Source organism: Schistocerca gregaria, chromosome 2 (genome assembly GCF_023897955.1).
Source record: "Schistocerca gregaria isolate iqSchGreg1 chromosome 2, iqSchGreg1.2, whole genome shotgun sequence".
NCBI lineage: Eukaryota > Metazoa > Arthropoda > Insecta > Orthoptera > Acrididae > Schistocerca > Schistocerca gregaria.
In genome coordinates, this window is record NC_064921.1 from 624846675 (window position 1) to 624866780 (window position 20106).

Sequence of the window (20106 nt, forward strand, 5' to 3'; positions counted from 1 at the left end):
CATTATACCAAATATAAATCCTGTTTACATCATTCTATCACTCAGTGATGATATTTTCCCGTATACTTCACATAATTGGTGAACTTTCTCAGATTGCTGCTCACCTTCTCTGTGACATCATTTGTGTATAAAGAGATAAAGAGAACAGGAGTGGTCCTCTCACACTTCCCTGAGAAAGTCCTGTATCTGATGGACACTTGCTGTTGAGGACAACATACTGGATACTATTACAAAAAAGGCCTTCAATCCTCTCACGCATCAGGAACCCATTCTGTATGCTACAACTTTTGTGAAAAGTCTGCAGAGGGCACCATTCAAGCACTTTCTAGAAATCTAAGAATATGAAATCTGCCTGCTACTCCTCACCCGCACTTTGCCCAGGTGCTTAGAGCTTTGCACTGGGTGAAAGATTTGTGATAAATGTAAAATAAGTAAGGAGCTAATACAGTAGACTAATCTCTGTAAAACTGAATTGGAACTCAATCTAGACCTGACAACTTACTCATTTTCAACTGTTTCAGTTGCTTCTCAGTGCCAGGAAAGCCTTTCTGTGAATTTTATATTATTTAGAATCAAACACTGGAAGAAATGATTACAGTTTTCCTTATAATCTATGGAGAGGGTAGTTGGACAAGGGATTGATCCAAGAAAAGAAGAATGAAGTCATCCCACTGGGGAAGGCACTATTCACCAAATAGTGTGATCATTTAAGTTCAGTGAAGCCCCCTACCAATACATAAGTTCACAGTTTTTTATTTTTTACTTTTTTTAATAGGAAGAACTGCACAGATGACTATGTCTTGAACCAATTTTCTGTAATTCACCACTGGTTTTATGCCTTATAGCCTTACCATCAGATACATATAAAAATTAAAGCATGGAAATAACATGGTGGACAATACAGAAGGCCCAACCTTCGTAGTTAAAACCATAATTTTCATAGGAGATAATTATGCTGACTTCCTGATGCATCTTTGTTACATGGCGTAGGAGATTTTCTGTCACCTAACATTTTATTCATTGAGTATTTGCCCTACGGACAGTATGGTTTTAACTATGAAGGGTGGGCCTTCTATATTCTCTAACATGTTGTTTACCATGCTTTCATTTTTATATGCTGCTGATAATGTGTCTATAAGACCCAAAACCGGTAGTGCCTTAATAAAAATTGGCTCAAGGCAGAGCTGTTTGCAGATTTTATACTATAAAATGAACTACCACAGCTACAGATGCCCTGACTGAGAGTTGTTTTGGTTCACAGTTACTTTGGCTGCTTGCTCCACCGTCTAATCATACATGAAATCTAATTCTTGTTCAGTTTAACTGCAATGACAACAAAACAGACATCAAATTCTCTGAACATTCCACAGGTTCCAGAAGGAATGAAATCTGAACTTTCTAATGAGCAGTGTCCGTCCTCTCATAACTACTGATTAATTCATACTAATTTTTGTACAGCATACTACTATAATGAGTTAAATTAGCTGTTATATCAGCTAACAAGATTTTAAACAAAACTAAATACAATATTAGTCTCAGCAGTTGCTAAATTCTGATACGAGTAATGAGATTATGTAAATTACTACATAATCATTACTACATACTCATTAATCATTTTGTGTATTCATGATATATACCATACTTGTATCAGTATAATCAGCTGAATGACAAGGGAAAAATATTTAAAAGAGCAGAATGATTGCAAGTGGCATAATCCTACCGCACTGTGTTTCAATGCAGCAGTGAAATTCCATCGTGATGTTTGCTACGTGCACCAAAATAACAACAGAGTTCAAATTTCTTGACAAGACAGTCTATGTGGGTGTTCAAAGGGATTTAAATTGTGAATTAATTAGTAAATTGTAACAATTAATAACAAGTAAGGAAGTTTCATGTCATAATAAATTACTCCACAATCTTACTTACTCTACCACTAATTCAACAAACCACAAGTCAGCTTCTAGCAGAGATTGCTTCTTGTATCATTGTTACACTGATGGAAAAAAATCATAACACAAAAAAATAATTAATGTGAAGTGATGAAATTTTAAGACTACATCTGTGAGGGTGACATATTTAAGGATTAACATTGCAAGATCACAGGTTAATGTAAGTGCAAGATAAGCCATTGCCAATGTGAAATGCTGGTGTAACCACCAGAATGTAGAATGCAAACATGCCAATGTGCATGTATTATATTGTACAGGTGCTTGGTTTCAGTTTGTGGGATGGAGTTGTACTTGGTATGTCAATACAGGGACAGTTAATGCTGTTTGTGGATGATGCTGGAGTTGTTGTCTGATGATGACCCATAGGTGGTTGATCGGAAACAGATCTGGTGATTTAGGAGGCCAAGGCAACATGTCAACACTCTATAGAGAGTGTTTGGGTACAAGAGTGGTATATCGGTGAGTGTTATCTTGTTGGAAAACATCCTCTGGAAAGCTGTTCATGAATGGCAGCACAACAGATCGAATTATCACACCGAGCACTCAGATTTGCAGTCTGGATGTTTGAGAAAACTATGAGTCTGCTCCTGCTGTCATATGAAATCGCACCCAAGACCCTAACTCCAGGTGCTGGTCCAGTATGTCTAGCAAGCAGACAGGTTGGTTGCAGGCGCTCAACTGGCCTCCTTCTAACCAACAAATGGCCATTGCTGCCACTGAGGCAGAACCAGCTTTCACTGGACAGCACAACAGATGTCCACCATGCCCTCCAATGATCTCTTGATTGACACCACTGATGTCGCAAATGGCAGTCGTTTGGGGTCAGTGGAATGCACACTTCAGGACATCTGGCTCAGAGCTGTCCTTGAAATAATTGATTTGTAGCAGTTCATTGTGTCTCTGTGATGTCAATGGCTACTCAAACTGATGCTGCAAATACAGATTAATATGCTGAATATGATGATCTTCTCTCTTGGCAGTGCCACATGGTCATCTGAAGCTTGGTCTTCTTGGGACTGCACATTCTTGCGGCTACTGCCACTAGCAATCATGTACAGTGGCTACATTCCTGCCATGTCTTCCTGCAATATCATACATGGAACATCCAGTTTCTCATAGCCCTATTACATGACTTTGTTCAAAATCAGTGAGGTGTTGATAATGGCATCTTGGTCACCTTAAAGGTATTTTCAACTAACATCAACTCACCACATCGAGATCCAAAGGTAACTATTGTTCACAACCGTTGCAGTGTGTGTTGAAAGCAGACCAATTTGGATTCTTATGGTGGTGCTACTAGCATCAGTCTTATGTGACTGGTGTGAAATTCACACAGACACCATCTCTCAGGTATAGAAACACACCTACCAACTTTTGTTTATGTCGCACAACTCCTTCTTGGTATTGCCATTTTTTTCCTTGACTTTGCCATAACGCTCATTTCATAAGAAGTACATGGGACAAAGTAAAATTTTGAACAAGTCTTCTTGAAAGGCAGTGTCCCAGAATTTTAACAGTAAACCTCTCCATTATGTACGAGGGTCGCAACTTAAATAGTGGCAACTATTTATTCACAACTGATACAAAAGAGTTTCATGTTTTGCACCTATTACTGTCCTTCAAAGAAGTCACCATCATTGTGTATAACTCATTGCCAGTGATGTGGAAGGTATAGTATATCGTTAGCAGAGCCTGTTCTGTTGATGGTGCGAATGGAGCGGTCTAAAGTTATGGTGATTCTCATGTACAACTGTGATGGTGTTATCCTAACACATTACATTCCTCCACGGCAGACCATCAATGCACAGTATTACTGTTCATTTTTGGAGCATCATCTGTGACCAGCTTTGTGAAAGAAGTGGCAACGCTTTCTGTGCAACCCACCCATCATTTTGCATGATAATACGTGTGCACATAGAGCACAAGCTGTGGCTGCTCTTTTTGGTTGATGCAACTTGGAAGTACTGTACCATCTGCCATACTCCCCAGACTTAAGTCCTTCTGACTTTGATTTGATTCCAAAGATGAAGTAACCACTTCGTGGCATTCGCTTCACAACTGTTGCAGAGATTCGAGATGCAGTAGACTGCTCCATTTGCACCATCAACAGAACAGGCTCTGCTAATGGTTTATTACACCTGCCACATAGCTGGTAATGGGTTCTACACAATGCTGGTGACTACTCTGAAGAACAGTAACAGGTGCAAACATGTAACTCTTTTGCTTCAGTTGTGAACAAATAGTTGCCACTATTTAAGTTCCGACCCTCATATAACACTTCTCATATAGTATGATGATTATCTCAGTCACTCTGTCAAGCTTACAAAGGAACCTATTATGAAAATTCCACTCTTCTTTGTGTCTTCTCTATTTCCTCTCAACTAGAATCAAATCATAAAGCTGGTCTGCTACTGTATAAGCTGGCAGCTATGTTTAACAGATGAGAGTTTCTGTATTAAAGACTTTTCTGAAGTTGAGGTGTAATATATCAAACTAAGTGCCATTATCTATGGAGTCTTTGGTCACAAGGATGATGGAGGCATTGAGTTTAAGAACAGAGCTTTTCATGGCATCCATATTGATTCTAACAGAGTAAGTTTTCATTTTCCAAAATGTTCATACCATGCAGCAAAAATAATAGTAAGTTGAATAAAGTGTGCTATGCCTTATCCATATTTACATACTGCACAATTCCAGGGACTCTTTGCACTGTCTACTGTGCACAGGTTCATAGTGTAATATGGTACAGTATAATATTATGATGAGACTTTCCACACAGCTTGGACAGTCTCCACACTCAGAATAGAACTTTGAAAGTAATGAACAGTCTAAAGGCAACTGACATCTGCAGACGTCTCTTCCAAAAATCACTCATTTTATCTCTTGAGTCCCTACATAGATAAATGTGTAAGTTTGTAAAAAGCAGCAGTGGAAAATTCAAGAAAAATGTGAATGTCCATCATCATCATGCAGGACAAAAAGTCCAACTTCACATTCAAAGTATGCCTACTTTAGCTTTTAAAATTCACCGTTTAATCAAGGCATTCAACTTTACAACAGTCTGCCATGAGAAATAATAAAATAAAATAAAAAAATACAAAGTCTCTGTTTTTGGAATTCTTGCTTAATCATTATTTTTACCCTATATCTGAAGTTTTCGTCCATAAGCATCAGAGAAATATGAATTTTGATTGCAGAACTGATGGAAATGTTCAACTGTAATATCCTTGTAATAAGTTGTAATCTGTAACTATTCCAAACAGGTACTTATTTTGTACATGCTTGAGTATGGAGTGAAACTAAGATAGCATTGTAATAAATAATATAGATGGAAAATCATATTTTGTAATGTCGCATCACATCACCTCACATCAGAACCATCACACCATACTGTTACTTGTTCAGTGTCATAACCCATGATCTGTGCACACCACATACATGTCTTGTACAAGAAAGATTCAGAGGACAAATAAATAAATAAACCTCATTAATTTAGGTTAGCAACTCAGGACCACCTCGAACAGGAACTGTAAGAATATTTTTGGCTCCAAAATTCAATGAACAAGGACGCCCAATGCTGTTTCGAGAACAAAAAAATTTGTTCATTGAGATGGACAAGTTTACAGTACATTGTAAGTATATTGTCAAACAGTTTCACATAATTATACACTATACAATAACAACAAATAAATGTCTATAGCTATATGCTACACATTGAAAAATTGCATTATCCTAGACTGGAGGGGAAATTTGAACGAAATTAAGGCGTAAGAAAAGGATGGGCCTCAAAGGAAAATACACCATGGTGATTAATATTTTAAACAGGAAAATTCTAGATAAAAACATTCATTATAAAAAATTCTTCATTTATATAGAGTTTTAGAGATTTGTGTGTCCAATAATTATTACACCATAATTTAAAATTTTTAAAACTGGAAAATTCCTTTCAGTGAAAACTGGACTTAATGTGTTCTGGAGAGAGTCAAAGAAATCTGCTGTAGCAGCTACAGCTGGAAGTCCATTAAAAAATTTGAACAATTCTGATCCACAGTCACAAGAGGCAGGTGGCTACTGTTCTTGTGGGTGGCCTCGTCATTTGATGATTCCAAAAGGGAAACCTGAAGGTTTACCAGCTCATCTCTTTGTAATGATATCTGATTATGCCGTAGACAGGGTATGTATTACCAGTTTAGTAAATAGCAGTTGGAATAATAGATAGCTTTAATTTTTGGTTGATGCAATGGCAGAGATTTTAAAATAAGTTGCACTTTATAATAATGAGAAATAATATTTCTCTTTGAAACAGTGGACTGTTATGTGGTTGAACAGTTGAAAGAATTGAAACTGTAAGAGCAGTTAAAAAGTGGAAATTTAAGGAAAGAGTTTTATTGAGTTCCATCTCAGACATTTTCATTTTGTATATGGGATTTCAAGCACTGCTTAATATTGCTATATTGACTCTTTCATGGTTCATCTGTCGATGTCATGGAATGACTGCAATAAATGGTGTGTTTTTATAAATACAATCCATTTATATGCAATGATACAACAGTTCTTCACATCAGAGCCAGTATTATCTCAATGTACAGTATCAGCTGACAGTGTTACAGTACTTCCGCCAGTATGGAAAAACACTGCTTCTGATCTTAAAAAATACAACATATTTAACTGTATCAAAAGCCAAATTGAGCTAAGGAAACTGCTAAATTACAAGGAAACAGGCTGGTTGGCCAGTGCCTTCCCTCAGGAGGCAAAATTCAAAGTACTGCAAATAGAAACACAGATTCTGGAGTGTGAGGGCCCCACATGTTGTGAGGAAAGGCAAACGTATAGGAGAAAGCATCAGAGAGAATGGATTGTCAAAGATCTTTGACCTGCTACTCTCTCTGATGTCTTCTACTTCATGCTTTGTCTTCCCTTATGCTCAAAAGAAGGTTATATTCAACCAAGGGCCTGAGTGACCTGCCCCTCCTCAACCAATCCCTCTATCCTCCCTGTAGAAGCAATATAGAAATTCCAAAGATTATGAACAATAATTGTGACACTTGACAGTTTCTGTTTCCAGATGCTGAATTTTGCCATAGGTAAAGATAGGTACTGGCTTGCCATTCTATCTTCATGTTGTTGTTGTCTTCAGTCCTGAGACTGGTTTGATGCAGCTCTCCATGCTACTCTATCCTGTGCAAGCTTCTTCATCTCCCAGTACTTACTGCAACCTACATCCTTCTGAATCTGCTTAGTGTATTCATCTCTTGGTCTCCCTCTACGATTTTTACCCTCCACACTGCTCTCCAATGCTAAATTTGTGATCCCTTCATGCCTCAGAACATGTCCTACCAACCAGTCCCGTCTTCTACTCAAGGTGTGCCACAAACTCCTCCCCGATTCTGTTCAATATCTCCTCATTAGTTACGTGATCTACCCATCTAATCTTCAGCATTCTTCTGTAGCACCACATTTCGAAAGCTTCTATTCTCTTCTTGTTTAAACTATTTATCATCCATGTTTCACTTCCATACAGGGCTACACTCCATACAAATACTTTCAGAAACGACTTCCTGACACTTAAATCTATACTTGATGTTAACAAATTTCTCTTCTTCAGAAACGCTTTCCTTGCCATTGCCAGTCTACATTTTATATCCTCTCTACTTCGACCATCATCTCCCCAAATAGCAAAACTCCTTTACTACTTTAAGAGTCTCATTTCCTAATCTAATTCCCTCAGCATCACCCAACTTAATTCGACTACATTCCATTATCCTCGTTTTGCTTTTGTTGAAGTTCATCTTATATTCTCCTTTCAAGACACTGTCCATTCCGTTCAACTGTTCTTCCAAGTCCTTTGCTGTCTCTAACAGAATTACAATGTCATAGGCAAACCTCAACATTTTTATTTCTTCTCCATGGACTTTAATACCTACTCCGAATTTATCTTTTGTTTCCTTTACTGCTTGCTCAATATACAGATTTAATAACATTGGGGACAGGCTACAACCCTGTCTCACTCCCTTCCCAACCACTGCTTCCCTTTCATGCCCCTCGACTCTTCTAACTGCCACCTGGTTTCTGTACAAATTGTAAATAGCCTTTTGCTAACTGTATTTTACCCCTGCCATCCTTAGAATTAGAAAGAGACTATTCCAGTCAACATTGTCAAAAGCTTTCTCTAAGTCTACAAATGCTAGAAACGTAGGTTTGCCTTTCCTTAATCTATTTTCTGAGATAAGTTGTAGGGACAGTATTGCCTCACGTGTTCCAACATTTCTGCGGAATCCAAACTGTTCTTCCCCAAGGTCGGCTTCTAACAGTTTTTCCATTCATCTGTAAAGAATTTGTGTTAATATTTTGCAACAGTGACTTATTAAACTGATAGTTCGGTAATTTTCACATCTGTCAACACCTGCTTTCTTTGGGATTGGAATTATTATATTCTTCTTGAAGTCTGACGGTGATTCACCTGTCTCATACATCTTGCTCACCAGATGGTCGAGTTTTGTCAGGATTGGCTCTCCCAAGGCCGTCAGTAGTTCCAATGGAATGTTGTCTATTCCCAGAGCCTTGTTTCAACTCAGGTCTTTCAGTGCTCTGTCAAACTCTTCACACAGTATCGTATCTCCCATTTCATCATCTACATCCTCTTCAATTTCCATAATATTGTCCTCAAGTACATCGCCCTTGTATAGACCCTCTATATACTCCTTATACCTTTCTGCTTTCCCTTCTTTGCTCAGAACTGGATTTCCATCTGAACTCTTGATATTCATACAAGTGGCGCTCTTTTCTCCAAAGGTCTCTTTAATTTTCCTGTAGGCAGTATCTATCTTACCCCTAGTGAGATAAGCCTCTACATCCTTACATTTTGCACTTACTGTCAATCTCATTTTTGAGACGTTTGTATTCCTTTTTGCCTGCCTCATTTACTGCATTTTTATATTTTCTCCTTTCATCAATTAAATTCAATATTTTTTTCTGTTACCCAAGGATTTCTACTAGCCCTTGTCTTTTTATTTACTTGATCCTCTGCCGCCTGCACTACTTGATCCCTCAGAGCTACTCATTCTTCTTCTACTGTATTTCTTTCCCCCATTCCTGACAATTGTTCCCTTATGCTCTCCCTGAAACTCTGTACAACCTCTGGTTCTTTCAGTTCATCCAGGTCCCATGTCCTTAAATTCCCACCTTTTTGCAGTTTCTTCAGTTTTAATCTACAGTTGATAACCAATAGATTGTGGTCAGAGTCCACATCTGCCCCTGGAAATGTTTTACAATTTAAAACCTGGTTCCTAAATCTCTGTATTACCATTATATAATCTATCTGATACCTTCTAGTATCTCCAAGATTCTTCCATGTATACAACCTTCTTTTATGACTCTTGAACCAAGTGTTAGCGATGATTAAGTTATGCTCTGTGCAAAATTCTACCAGCCGGCTTCCTCTTTCATTTCTCTCCCCCAGTCCATATTCATCCACTATGTTTCTTTCTCTCCCTTTTCCTACTCTCAAATTCCAGTCACCCATGACTACTAAATTTTCATCTCCCTTCACTACCTGAATAATTTCTTTTATCTCATCATACATTTCATCAATTTCTTCATCATCTGCAGAGCCAGTTGGCATATAAACTTGTACAACTGTAGTAGGCATGGGCTTCGTGTCAATCTTGGCCACAATAATGCGTTCACTATGCTGTTTGTAGTAGCTTACCTGCACTCCTATTTTTTTAATTCAGTATTAAACCTACTCCTGCATTACCCCTATTTGATTTTGTATTTATAACCCTGTATTCACCTGACCAAAAGTCTTGTTACTCCTGCCATCGAACTTCACTAATTCCCACTATATCTAACTTTAACCTATCTATTTCCCTTTTTAAATTTTCTAACCTACCTGCCTGTTTAAGGGATCTGACATTACCATGCTTCGATCCGTAGAACGCCAGTTTTCTTTCTCCTGATAACGATGTCCTCTTGAGTAGTCCCCGCCTGGAGGTCCAAACGGGGGACCATTTTACCTCCAGAATATTTTACCCAAGAGGACGTCATCATCATTTAACCATACAGTAAAGCTGCATGCCCTCGGGAAAAATTACGGCTGTAGTTTCCCCTTGCTTTCAGCAGTTCGCAGTACCAGCACAGCAAGGCCGTTTTGGTTATTGTTACAAGACCAGATCAGTCAATCATCTAGACTGTTGCCCCTGCAACTACTGAAAAGGCTGCTGCCCCTCTTCAGGAACCACACGTTTGTCTGGGCTCTCAACAGATACCCCTCCATTGTGGTCGCTGAGGCATGGAAGCCTCCCCACCAACGGCAAGGTCCATGGTTCATGGGGGTATGTCTAACTTCATATAATTTGAAAAAATGTAATTGAACAGTTTTAGACAAAATTGTGCTCTAGTTTCGCATCGGAGAAAGAGAGAAATGTTGATACCTATTCTGAATTCCAATGCATCAACATAAAAATAACAATAAGATATTACTTTATGATCTTTATGTAAGACACTTATTCTCTGATGCCAGTAAAAAAAAAGTAAAGTCTTTTGCATGATTGACTTGGAGACCTTCAGATGTAGGTTCAGCTGCCTAATTGGAAATGTTTATCACACATATATTTGTTTTGCATGATGATGAGAGAAGGGAGTGAGTGAAACTGTGTTGCCACATAACCTACTGCCTATAAATAGAACCGAGGAATCCACAAAACTGAACACCCCATCTGATTCGTGAATGACTATCATCAGCGTCACATGCCCTCATGCCTTGATTTACTGAGGAGAGGCACAGCATTTAATCAAAGACAGTAGCAGAAAGAGTGACAATCAGGAACTTATGCAGCTGCCTCTCCTCCCCTTTTTGCTATCACCAAAATCATAAGCAGCTGCCTCTGAATCAAGTGCCACTGCTATCTAGGTTATATAGTAGGCTGAGAGATAGTGAAAACAGCAAATGTAAATGAAATTCTGACAGGGGTAAAAACTTCATTTATACCTTGTTAATTTACAGAGACAAGACAGTTCTACAGAAGTCTTCTGCTAACAATTTTTGAATTTTTAGTAAACAGCGAGGTTCTTAAGTATTCAGTCTTGCTTTTCAAGTGTGTAGGAGTTGCCAAACCATGTGAACATAAGAAAATTTGAACATCTTCAAGAAATATCCACCAAGGCAATTTCTTCTGATCTTCAGTTGTCATATGCTCTCTCTTCTGCAATATCATACTGTCTGCTTCTCTATTAGTGGAAGCAGCATTACTTGCTTTGACTCCTTCTTACAGTCCTTCCTTTGCACTATAAGCAAAGGCATAGCCAGAATTTTGTCAAAAAGGGGGTCGGGACATGTTAAACAGAACTTTAAACAGGATAATGTTTTTCATTCTATTCTGAAAACACATGTATTTATTTATTTATTTTAATGTCCATAATTTGCTTTTGGAGAAACTTCATACAAGTACTATTTGGTCTATAAAATTAAGCAGGAAAAGCCTCTCTTAAAAATGTATAGTGTGTAATAAGAAATAACCACACGTGCAATTAAATATTTCTTTCGTAAAATAAATAACAAATGCCTTCAGTCAAAGATGTAATTTTATTTCAGTGTACAATGCATTTTGAGACCTGGGTTCTCATTTTCAGGTGCTTTAAACAACTACATCAATTTTTTTCTTGTGTCAGATTTAGGTTAATTCTGTGTGGTCCTTGTAAGATTACAATGCTTTATTACAAAGTGGCAAATTGTGAATATAAGGTTAAAAAACTAAGACTAATCGAAAGATAATTTACTGTTTCCAGTAGTGGATGCATGGTTTTGAAGCACAGTATGAGAAAACCTATTTATGTGCATGTGTTCACTTATGTACATACATATATATTTACATATGTGACTGAGAGGGAATACACAGTTATGAAGCACAGAATGAGTAAACCTGTTTATGTGCACACACACACACACACACACACACACGTCTGTAGCATTATAAATACAGGGTGATTATAATTAAAGTCAAACTTTCAAAACACTGTACAAATCATACCAGTGGTCAAAATGATGTCAAATTGCAACAGAATATAATCGCAGAATGGGGAGAACATATGGCAGAAGAGAAAAAATACTGTGAAAATTGATCAATAGATTGTGCTGTATGTGTCAGAATACATAAATGAAAACACCTGTCATGTGCATGACCCATTGAAGTTGGTATAAACACACCGGGTACATGGGAATTCCTCCTTTCATGTCTCTGACGTTCATCATGACTGTCTCAATGTAGAATCACACTCTGCTTGTGAAGCTGTATTACGTGAATGATGACTGTGCACACATCACTCTGCAAGTGTTCTGGACACTGAAGGGTTTGAAAAAGGCGCAGGTCTGATGACTGCTGTGGGTCTGAAGAAAATGATGCAGAAATTCAAAAAGATGGTTTCTTTTGGTGTACAACCTGGTAGAGGGAGGAAATGAACTGATTCAACATCAGTGAAAGCAGTGGCCACAGCAGTGCAGGAGGAGATGAGTGGAGGTGTGCAAATGTGTAGTGCACAGAGAATTGCCAGAACATTGGACATACCTGTGAGCATGGTGCGTAAAATACTACGAAACATCCTTCTTTTTGCTAGCCATTCAAAATTACCCATGTGCGTGAGTTGCTTCCTGTTGACCTGCCAGCAAGAGAGACCACTGCTTTAGAATTTCTTGCTCACATGAAAGTGGACAATGATTGGCTGTGGAAGATTTTGTGGACAGACAAAGCCCCCTTCCATCTGACAGGATAAGTCAATACACAGAATTGTTGAATATGGGCAATGTAAAATCCACACACAAATCAACCAGTACCACTTCATCCTGTAAAGGTCACAGCGTGGTATGGGTTTACTGCATCATTTATCATAGGGCCATATTTTTTTGAAGAGACAGGTGCTTCCAGTCCTGTTACCTGTACTGTCACTGGTAAGCACTATGAGGGTCTTTTTCATAACCACGTCATTCCAGCTCTCCAACAGTGTGTATATGTGGGTGGGATCCTTTTTATGCAAGACGGCGCACCTCCATACATTGAAAATCCAGTTAAGCAGATGCTGAAGCAACATTTCAGAAAAGCTAGAATTATCAACTGCCATTTCCCTACAGCCTGGCCATCTTGATCACCTGATCTTAATCCATGTGACTTCCGGCTGTGGGGCTATCTGAAAGATGTTGTGTTCAGTGTTCCAACTGCAAACTTAGCTGCATTGAAGGCACACATTGTGGAACACATTCTGAATGTGATGCCAGAAACACTTCAGTGATTTGTGGAAAATGCTGTTTCTGGATTTCAACTTCTTGGAGAAAATGGTGGACAGCATAATGAACATGTTTTGCAGGAGTCACATGGAAATTAATAATCCAATTTGATTCTGATGAGCTTTTTATGCAGTTTTTGGCCTCAGGACAATTAAAAACTGATTTTTCCCATCCAATGTGATATAACCTTGCTGTAGTTGATGGACTTACATAACTAACAGTATCACATCTGTACACCCATGTACACTGAGTAGTACAGTTTGTTTAACGTGAAACATAGACCTTAGGCATTGTTGTATGATTAATTTGTCATTTGTAGTTGACCACTATTAAATCATGATGCTTACAGTGCCGTTTATTGCTACATGTTGAAATTATTTATTTTTCTTTTGCCATATGTTTTCCCCCTTCCCTGATAATATGCTGTTGCAATTTGACATCATTCTGACCAGTGGTGTTATTTCTGCAGAGGCTTGAAAGTTTAACTTTAATTATAATCACTTGGTATATATGTTTATAAATGCTGATAAACATGTTTAGTAATACTGTGCTTTCAAATGATATTTACACTGATAGAACAAGTAAATTATTTTTCAATTTGTCTTAATTTTGTAAACTTATATTTACAATCTACCACTTTGTAATATACCATTGTAATTGATAAATGCTGTTAAAGCATCTGAAGAGCTCAAATTACATTGTCCATTGAAATAAAACGCGGTTCTGACTGAAGGTGGTTGTTCTTTATTTTACAAAAGTAATACAGCCACAGAAGAAACACTGTCAACTATGGATAAAATTAAGTAAAATATTTCTTTATTTGGCAACATGATAACTTCTCTTTATTGTCAAATGAATTAAAATTTGAATGTATTGTATTGCCTCATTGTTAACAAAACACAGCTTCTAATATAAAGTTTACTATTGCAGAGCAGAAGAATCTTGATGTTGGGTATAAAGTTAAATGGGTTCAAATTTATTTTGGCAACAGCTGACTTTCTCCTACAATCTTGTATTTAAATTTATGAGTTACCTTAAACCAGCTCAGAATTTATCCAGCACTTCAAAAATCCCAAGTTTCGTAAATTCTTTCTCATGTTTTAGTAAAGAATCTTTCATTCCATTAAAATTTGTCAGTTTCCTTAGCCTTAACTGATCAAGAACTTTTTTAAATTACTATTTCAACAGTCATGTAAATAAAATAGAAAGAAACTTCCACATATCCCGCACGTACAGGGCCTCACTGCAATGGAGCACTTCCTTTCACACCGATCACCTGCCACCCTACCTAAAACCTCTTTCCTCGTCACCTTAGCCAGCTTCATCCTGACCCACAACTTCTTCACTTTTGAAGGCCAGACATACCAACAATTAAAGGGAACAGCCATGGGTACCAGGATGGCCCCCTCGTATGCCAACCTATTTATGGGTCGCTTAGAGGAAGCCTTCTTGGTTACCCAAGCCTGCCAACCCAAAGTTTGGTACAGATTTATTGATGACATCTTCATGATCTGGACTCACAGTGAAGAACAACTCCAGAATTTCCTCTCCAACCTCAACTCCTTTGGTTCCATCAGATTCACCTGGTCCTACTCCAAATCCCATGCCACTTTCCTAGACGTTGACCTCCATCTGTCCAATGGCCAGCTTCACACATCCGTCCACATCAAACCCACCAACAAGCAACAGTACCTCCATTATGACAGCTGCCACCCATTCGATATCAAACGGTCCCTTCCCTACAGCCTAGGCCTTCGTGGCAAACGAATCTGCTCCAGTCCTGAATCCCTCGACCATTACACCAACAACCTGAAAACAGCTTTCGCATCCCGCAACTACCCTCCCGACCTGGTACAGAAGCAGATAACCAGAGCCACTTCCTCATCCCCTCAAACCCAGAACCTCTCACAGAAGAACGCCAAAAGTGCCCCACTTGTGACAGAATACTTCCCGGGACTGGATCAGACCTTGAACGTGGCTCTCCAGCAGGGATACGACTTCCTAAAATCCTGCCCCTAAATGAGATCCATCCTTCATGAAATCCTCCCCACTCCACCAAGAGTGTCTTTCTGCCATCCACCTAACCTTCATAACCTCTTGGTTCATCCCTATGAAATCCCCAAACCACCTTCCCTACCCTCTGGTTCCTACCCTTGCAACCGCCCCCGGTGTAAAACCTGTCCTATGCACCCTCCCACCACCACCTACTCCAGTCCTGTAACCCGGAAGGTGTACACGATCAAAGGGAGAGCCACGTGTGAAAGCACCCACGTGATTTACCAACTGACCTGCCTGCACTGTGACGCTTTCTATGTGGGAATGACCAGCAACAAACTGCCCATTCACATGAATGGACACAGGCAGACAGTGTTTGTTGGTAATGAGGATCACCCTGTGGCTAAACATGCCTTGGTGCATTCCTGGAAGGTTTGGAGAGGGTGATTTTGAGGAAGAGGAGGTGGGTCCCGCTGTGATGGAGGACGGAACTGTTGCAGGCAGGGTTCAATTTGGATAGTGTCTTGGGGAGTTGGATCATTAGGAGTGGGATCTTGGCACAGTGTTACACCGTCCGAGTTATCTGGATACTTCCCACCAACACCAACCTATCCGAAGTCCGGAGATGGGAACTCGCTCTTCAGTATATCCTCTCTTCTCGATATCCGCCAGGCCTCAACCTCCGCTAATTTCAAGTTGCCGCCGCTCATACCTCACCTGTCTTTCAACAACCTCTTTGCCTCTGTACTTCCGCCTCGACTGACATCTCTGCCCTTACTCTTTGCCTTTAAATATGTCTGCTTGTGTCTGTGTATGTGCGGATGGATATGTGTGTGTGTGTGTATGAGTGTACACCTGTCCTTTTTTTCCCCCCCAAGGGAAGTCTTTCCGCTCCCGGGATTGGAATGACTCCTTGACTCCTTACCCTCTCCCTTAAAACCCACTTCCTTTTGTCTTTCCCTCTCCTTCCTGAAGAAGCAACCATCGGTTGCGAAAGCTAGTAATTCTGTGTGTGTGTTTTTGTGTTTTGTTCATTGTGCCTGTCTGCCGGCGCTTTCCCGCTTGGTAAGTCTTGGAATCTTTGTTTTTAATATATTTCAACAGTCAACTATAGCAACCAAATTTATTTATGAAACAAAACGGAACACACAGATACTGTGATGTACAATTTTGGTACCTTAACATTGATTCACACTTTAATGTCAACTCAACTTCTAATAGAATAGAATAGAATATTTTTATTAGCATTTCAGTATTTTTCATACAATTGGCTTCGTCAAAGTTTACAGAGGGTTTTAGTTTCAGTACGATATTCAAATTAATGTAAGTGACCTAAAAAATTTGTTTGTATTTATCCACAATAATATGGTTATATAGCCTCAGATTCTAGCAAACTCCTCTATGATGTACAACATACAGTGTCATTTATATGATGTTTATGTAGAAATACATTTGAGTTGTGATGGTTGGACTCACTGTTCTAAGGATATTACAAATAGGACACTACACAACAGAGCATTGTTCATATAGTAAAACTTGAAGGCATGATTCCAAAAGTGAGTCATTTTTATACACAGAAACATAATGCAAAATGGTGAACACTAACCACCTTCCAATGTAAATATGGCTTTTAGTGACAGGTATCTGAAGAGATGTCCAGCTCACCATTGATGCAGCTCATTTCATTGAAGCAGACAGGCTGCATCTGTAAGGAAGTTGGATGTGACAGAAAAGAAAGGAATTTGGAAGAAATTGGTTGTAGTCTATTGTAAGTGACCAATCCTGGAATTTTCCTGAACTGAAAATGGGAAACCACAGAAAAACATATTCACAGTTGCTGGTGGATGGATTCGAACCACCTTGCCTCCCAAATGTAGGGATTGCTGGCTGAGCACCTCAAGGTGCAGAGCTACCCCAATTGGAGGAGAACATGACATAATTGGTCTTTCTACATTGTTTTCAAAGAAATGAAATGCATCAGAACAAAAGGTGGAATTCTTATAGAGAATGTTTTTCCTTTGATTGTGAATGTTTTGTGATTTAATAGTGCATGAATATACAATTTTAAAATGTAACTGTGCATGGAATTTGTGGCTTCTTTTATTGTAATATTATAAAGTGTAAATAGATTATTGACAAAATGGGGAGGGCGGCAGATGCAGGGCACAGTTGGCTGAGATGAATTCAAACAACCCGCTGAAAAAATCTTTTAGAAATGAACAAACTATAGAATGTGTTGTCATCACATACATCTTTTGCTCTCCATAAACCCCTTCAAATCATTCTGTATCAGAACCAGTTTTCATAATTAAGTGATGCCTGGATGCCCAGATTTGGTCTCATAATAACAAAATTTTAAGCAAACTTTTTAAGGAAATGCAACCATTGTTGTTTGGGCTATATTTTAGTTGATCAATGAGATTTCTGGGTGGTACAGACAAATCTAAGTGCAATTTTATGCACTGATTTTAGTGTAATGTTGTTTGCAATGATGTTCACCACTCCACTGCCTCATGACATAGTGTAATAATGACTTCAATGCTAACATTAATCTGCTACATTAACCTGCTACAGATGGGTAATTAAGGGATTATAGTAGTGCTTACATATTTTTAACTTATCACAATGATAGCAGATGAACCAAAATCAATTTTCCTTCTTTCTTGTTTCAAATGTGTCCATAATTAGAAACTATCAGAACAGCACATATCACAAAAATAATAAACATCAGTGATTACATTAAATTAGCTTATAAGTAAGAACTGAACTAACAAAACAAACTCTGAAATCGGTTAAGGCCAACAATATACAATAGCTAGTCCTGACTAAAGTAGGGACAGGCAAAAGCAGATAGTACTGCCAATGTACATACAGTTTAAATCTATTGATAGCCTTGTTGCCTGTCGATAGTGCACATCCTTTTTTCGTCATATGATTGAAAGTCAAAATATAAGGGATGATCAAAAAGTTTCCATTTCACAATGGTGCTTTTCAACAGACATGCTGCCTCATGCACACTCTTTATCCTCCAATGGATGCCTACCAGTAACTGTCGTTCAGCAGGCAAGAAAAAGATAACAGCATGTTGGTCATATTTGGAGCCATTTGGTAATAAAATCATCATAGTCCATGTTTCTGCATTTACCTCACATATGCCAAAGAGACATGAATGCCAGTCTAATCTCTTGCCAACATGTTGGTAGTTATATATCTGTATTGGAATCTTTCCACGTCATGTAGATCCTGCAGCAGCACCCTCAAACTGAAAGTTTTTGATTGCCCATTATAACTTCCAATTTCATTATATGGCAGTTGGGTTATGTGTAATTTCATTTAGGTGATAGGGAAGGTCAAGACCTGTCCCCCTCCCCATCACACCCCATCCTCTGCTCCACGTTGGTTGTGTCCTTGGTATAAGAAACACCACTCATGACTCATATTTGTGTCCTCATTTGAAATAGGAATGACATTGCCATCACGTCTTCTTCCGCTCAGCATGTGCATTATGACAGTTAAATTCTGTGTTGCTCATGTTCAGTATTGATTTTGGAACTCAGATAACAGTTTATCTAGCAGTGCATCTTGAAATATATTCTTATAGTCATTTTTCAATACATATATTCTTTAATAACATTTGTTCCTAGCAATAAAAGTCAGCTTCATTTGAACTGTAATTTATTGACAAGACAGAAAAATAATTTCTATGTATATTTTGCCTTATTGCATAAGGCTTAGAGTATACTTCCATATTTTAGTGCAAAAGTTTTGAATAAGGCCTCATTTGACATAAAGCATAAAAACGAGAACTTTTACAAATTCAACAGAAAATTAATACCTCACTTCATTGACTGCTTCTTCTGCAAATTATTTGATTATCTAGATTCGAGGATTGATTATGTGCCTGACAAGAAGCAATATTTATTATAAGCAGGATTGTATTCTTATACTTATAAGTATCAACAAAGTGACATAGATATTAAGCAAAAAAATAGGGATAAAAATGAGCTATTTAATATAATTCAGGATGCAGCAGTGATTTCTTTTTCAATGTAATGACACTACTGGTACTTTTACTATGTTAAATTTAGCTAGATTAACAGGTTCATCACTGCATCACCCATACAGGTGATGGGGAAGATTCCATGGGTACCCTGTGAGCCACATATGGGTGATACTCTTCTTGTTCAAGTTAATAGGATCTGCAGTTGGAATTTTCAAAGGAATTTAATGGAATACACTCTGAAGTACATATAACTGTAGGATATCTAACATAAACATACAAACATTTACACATAATACTATACATGTTATTCATTTATATTTAGGATAACATATTACATTACATTAGGTTACCTGTTGTTTGTTAAAACATGCTAAATGCACTTGAGGTTATTTTGGACAATTTGAACAATAGGTCATAGTTCTCAACACTAAATTGCAAAAATAAAGCAAGCTACATTTTAACAGTCATGATTACATACAATAGCTGATGATAACAGGTTATTCCTAAGAGAAATACATATTTTTCATGTGTCCCCAAAATATCCCTTTGAGCATATACTTTGTATGTCCCTTTCATCAAACTATACTGATGCACTACCTACTAAAATTTTCCCTTCTTCAAGGGCTTGGTGAGTAGATCAGCCAAGATCTCTTCTATACATAAACAGTCTACCTCAATATTCCTTCGCTATCTGTGATCCGGTTTGGTGAGTATATCAGCCAAGATCTCTTCTGTACATTAACAATCTACCTCAATATTCCTTTACTATCTGTGATCCCTTATAAAATGGTGCTTTGTAGTGATGTGTGTGGTTCTGTCACTATTGACATCATTTCTGGCTAAGTTTATAGTTCTCAAGTTGACACAGAAAATCTTGGTGGGTT

At 38.2% G+C, this 20106-nt stretch overlaps 1 protein-coding gene across 2 annotated transcripts in view; it reads left to right on the forward strand.

Moving 5' to 3' along the window:
• Positions 1-20106, forward strand: part of LOC126334632 (phenoloxidase 2-like) — a 210421-nt gene that overhangs the window by 179854 nt on the left and 10461 nt on the right. For both annotated transcript variants that reach the window (XM_049997067.1, XM_049997068.1), the window contains 2 exons: positions 5446-5581; positions 5900-6123. In XM_049997067.1, the coding sequence (XP_049853024.1) occupies positions 5446-5581; positions 5900-6123 (360 nt within the window). The remainder of the gene's footprint in view (positions 1-5445; positions 5582-5899; positions 6124-20106) is intronic.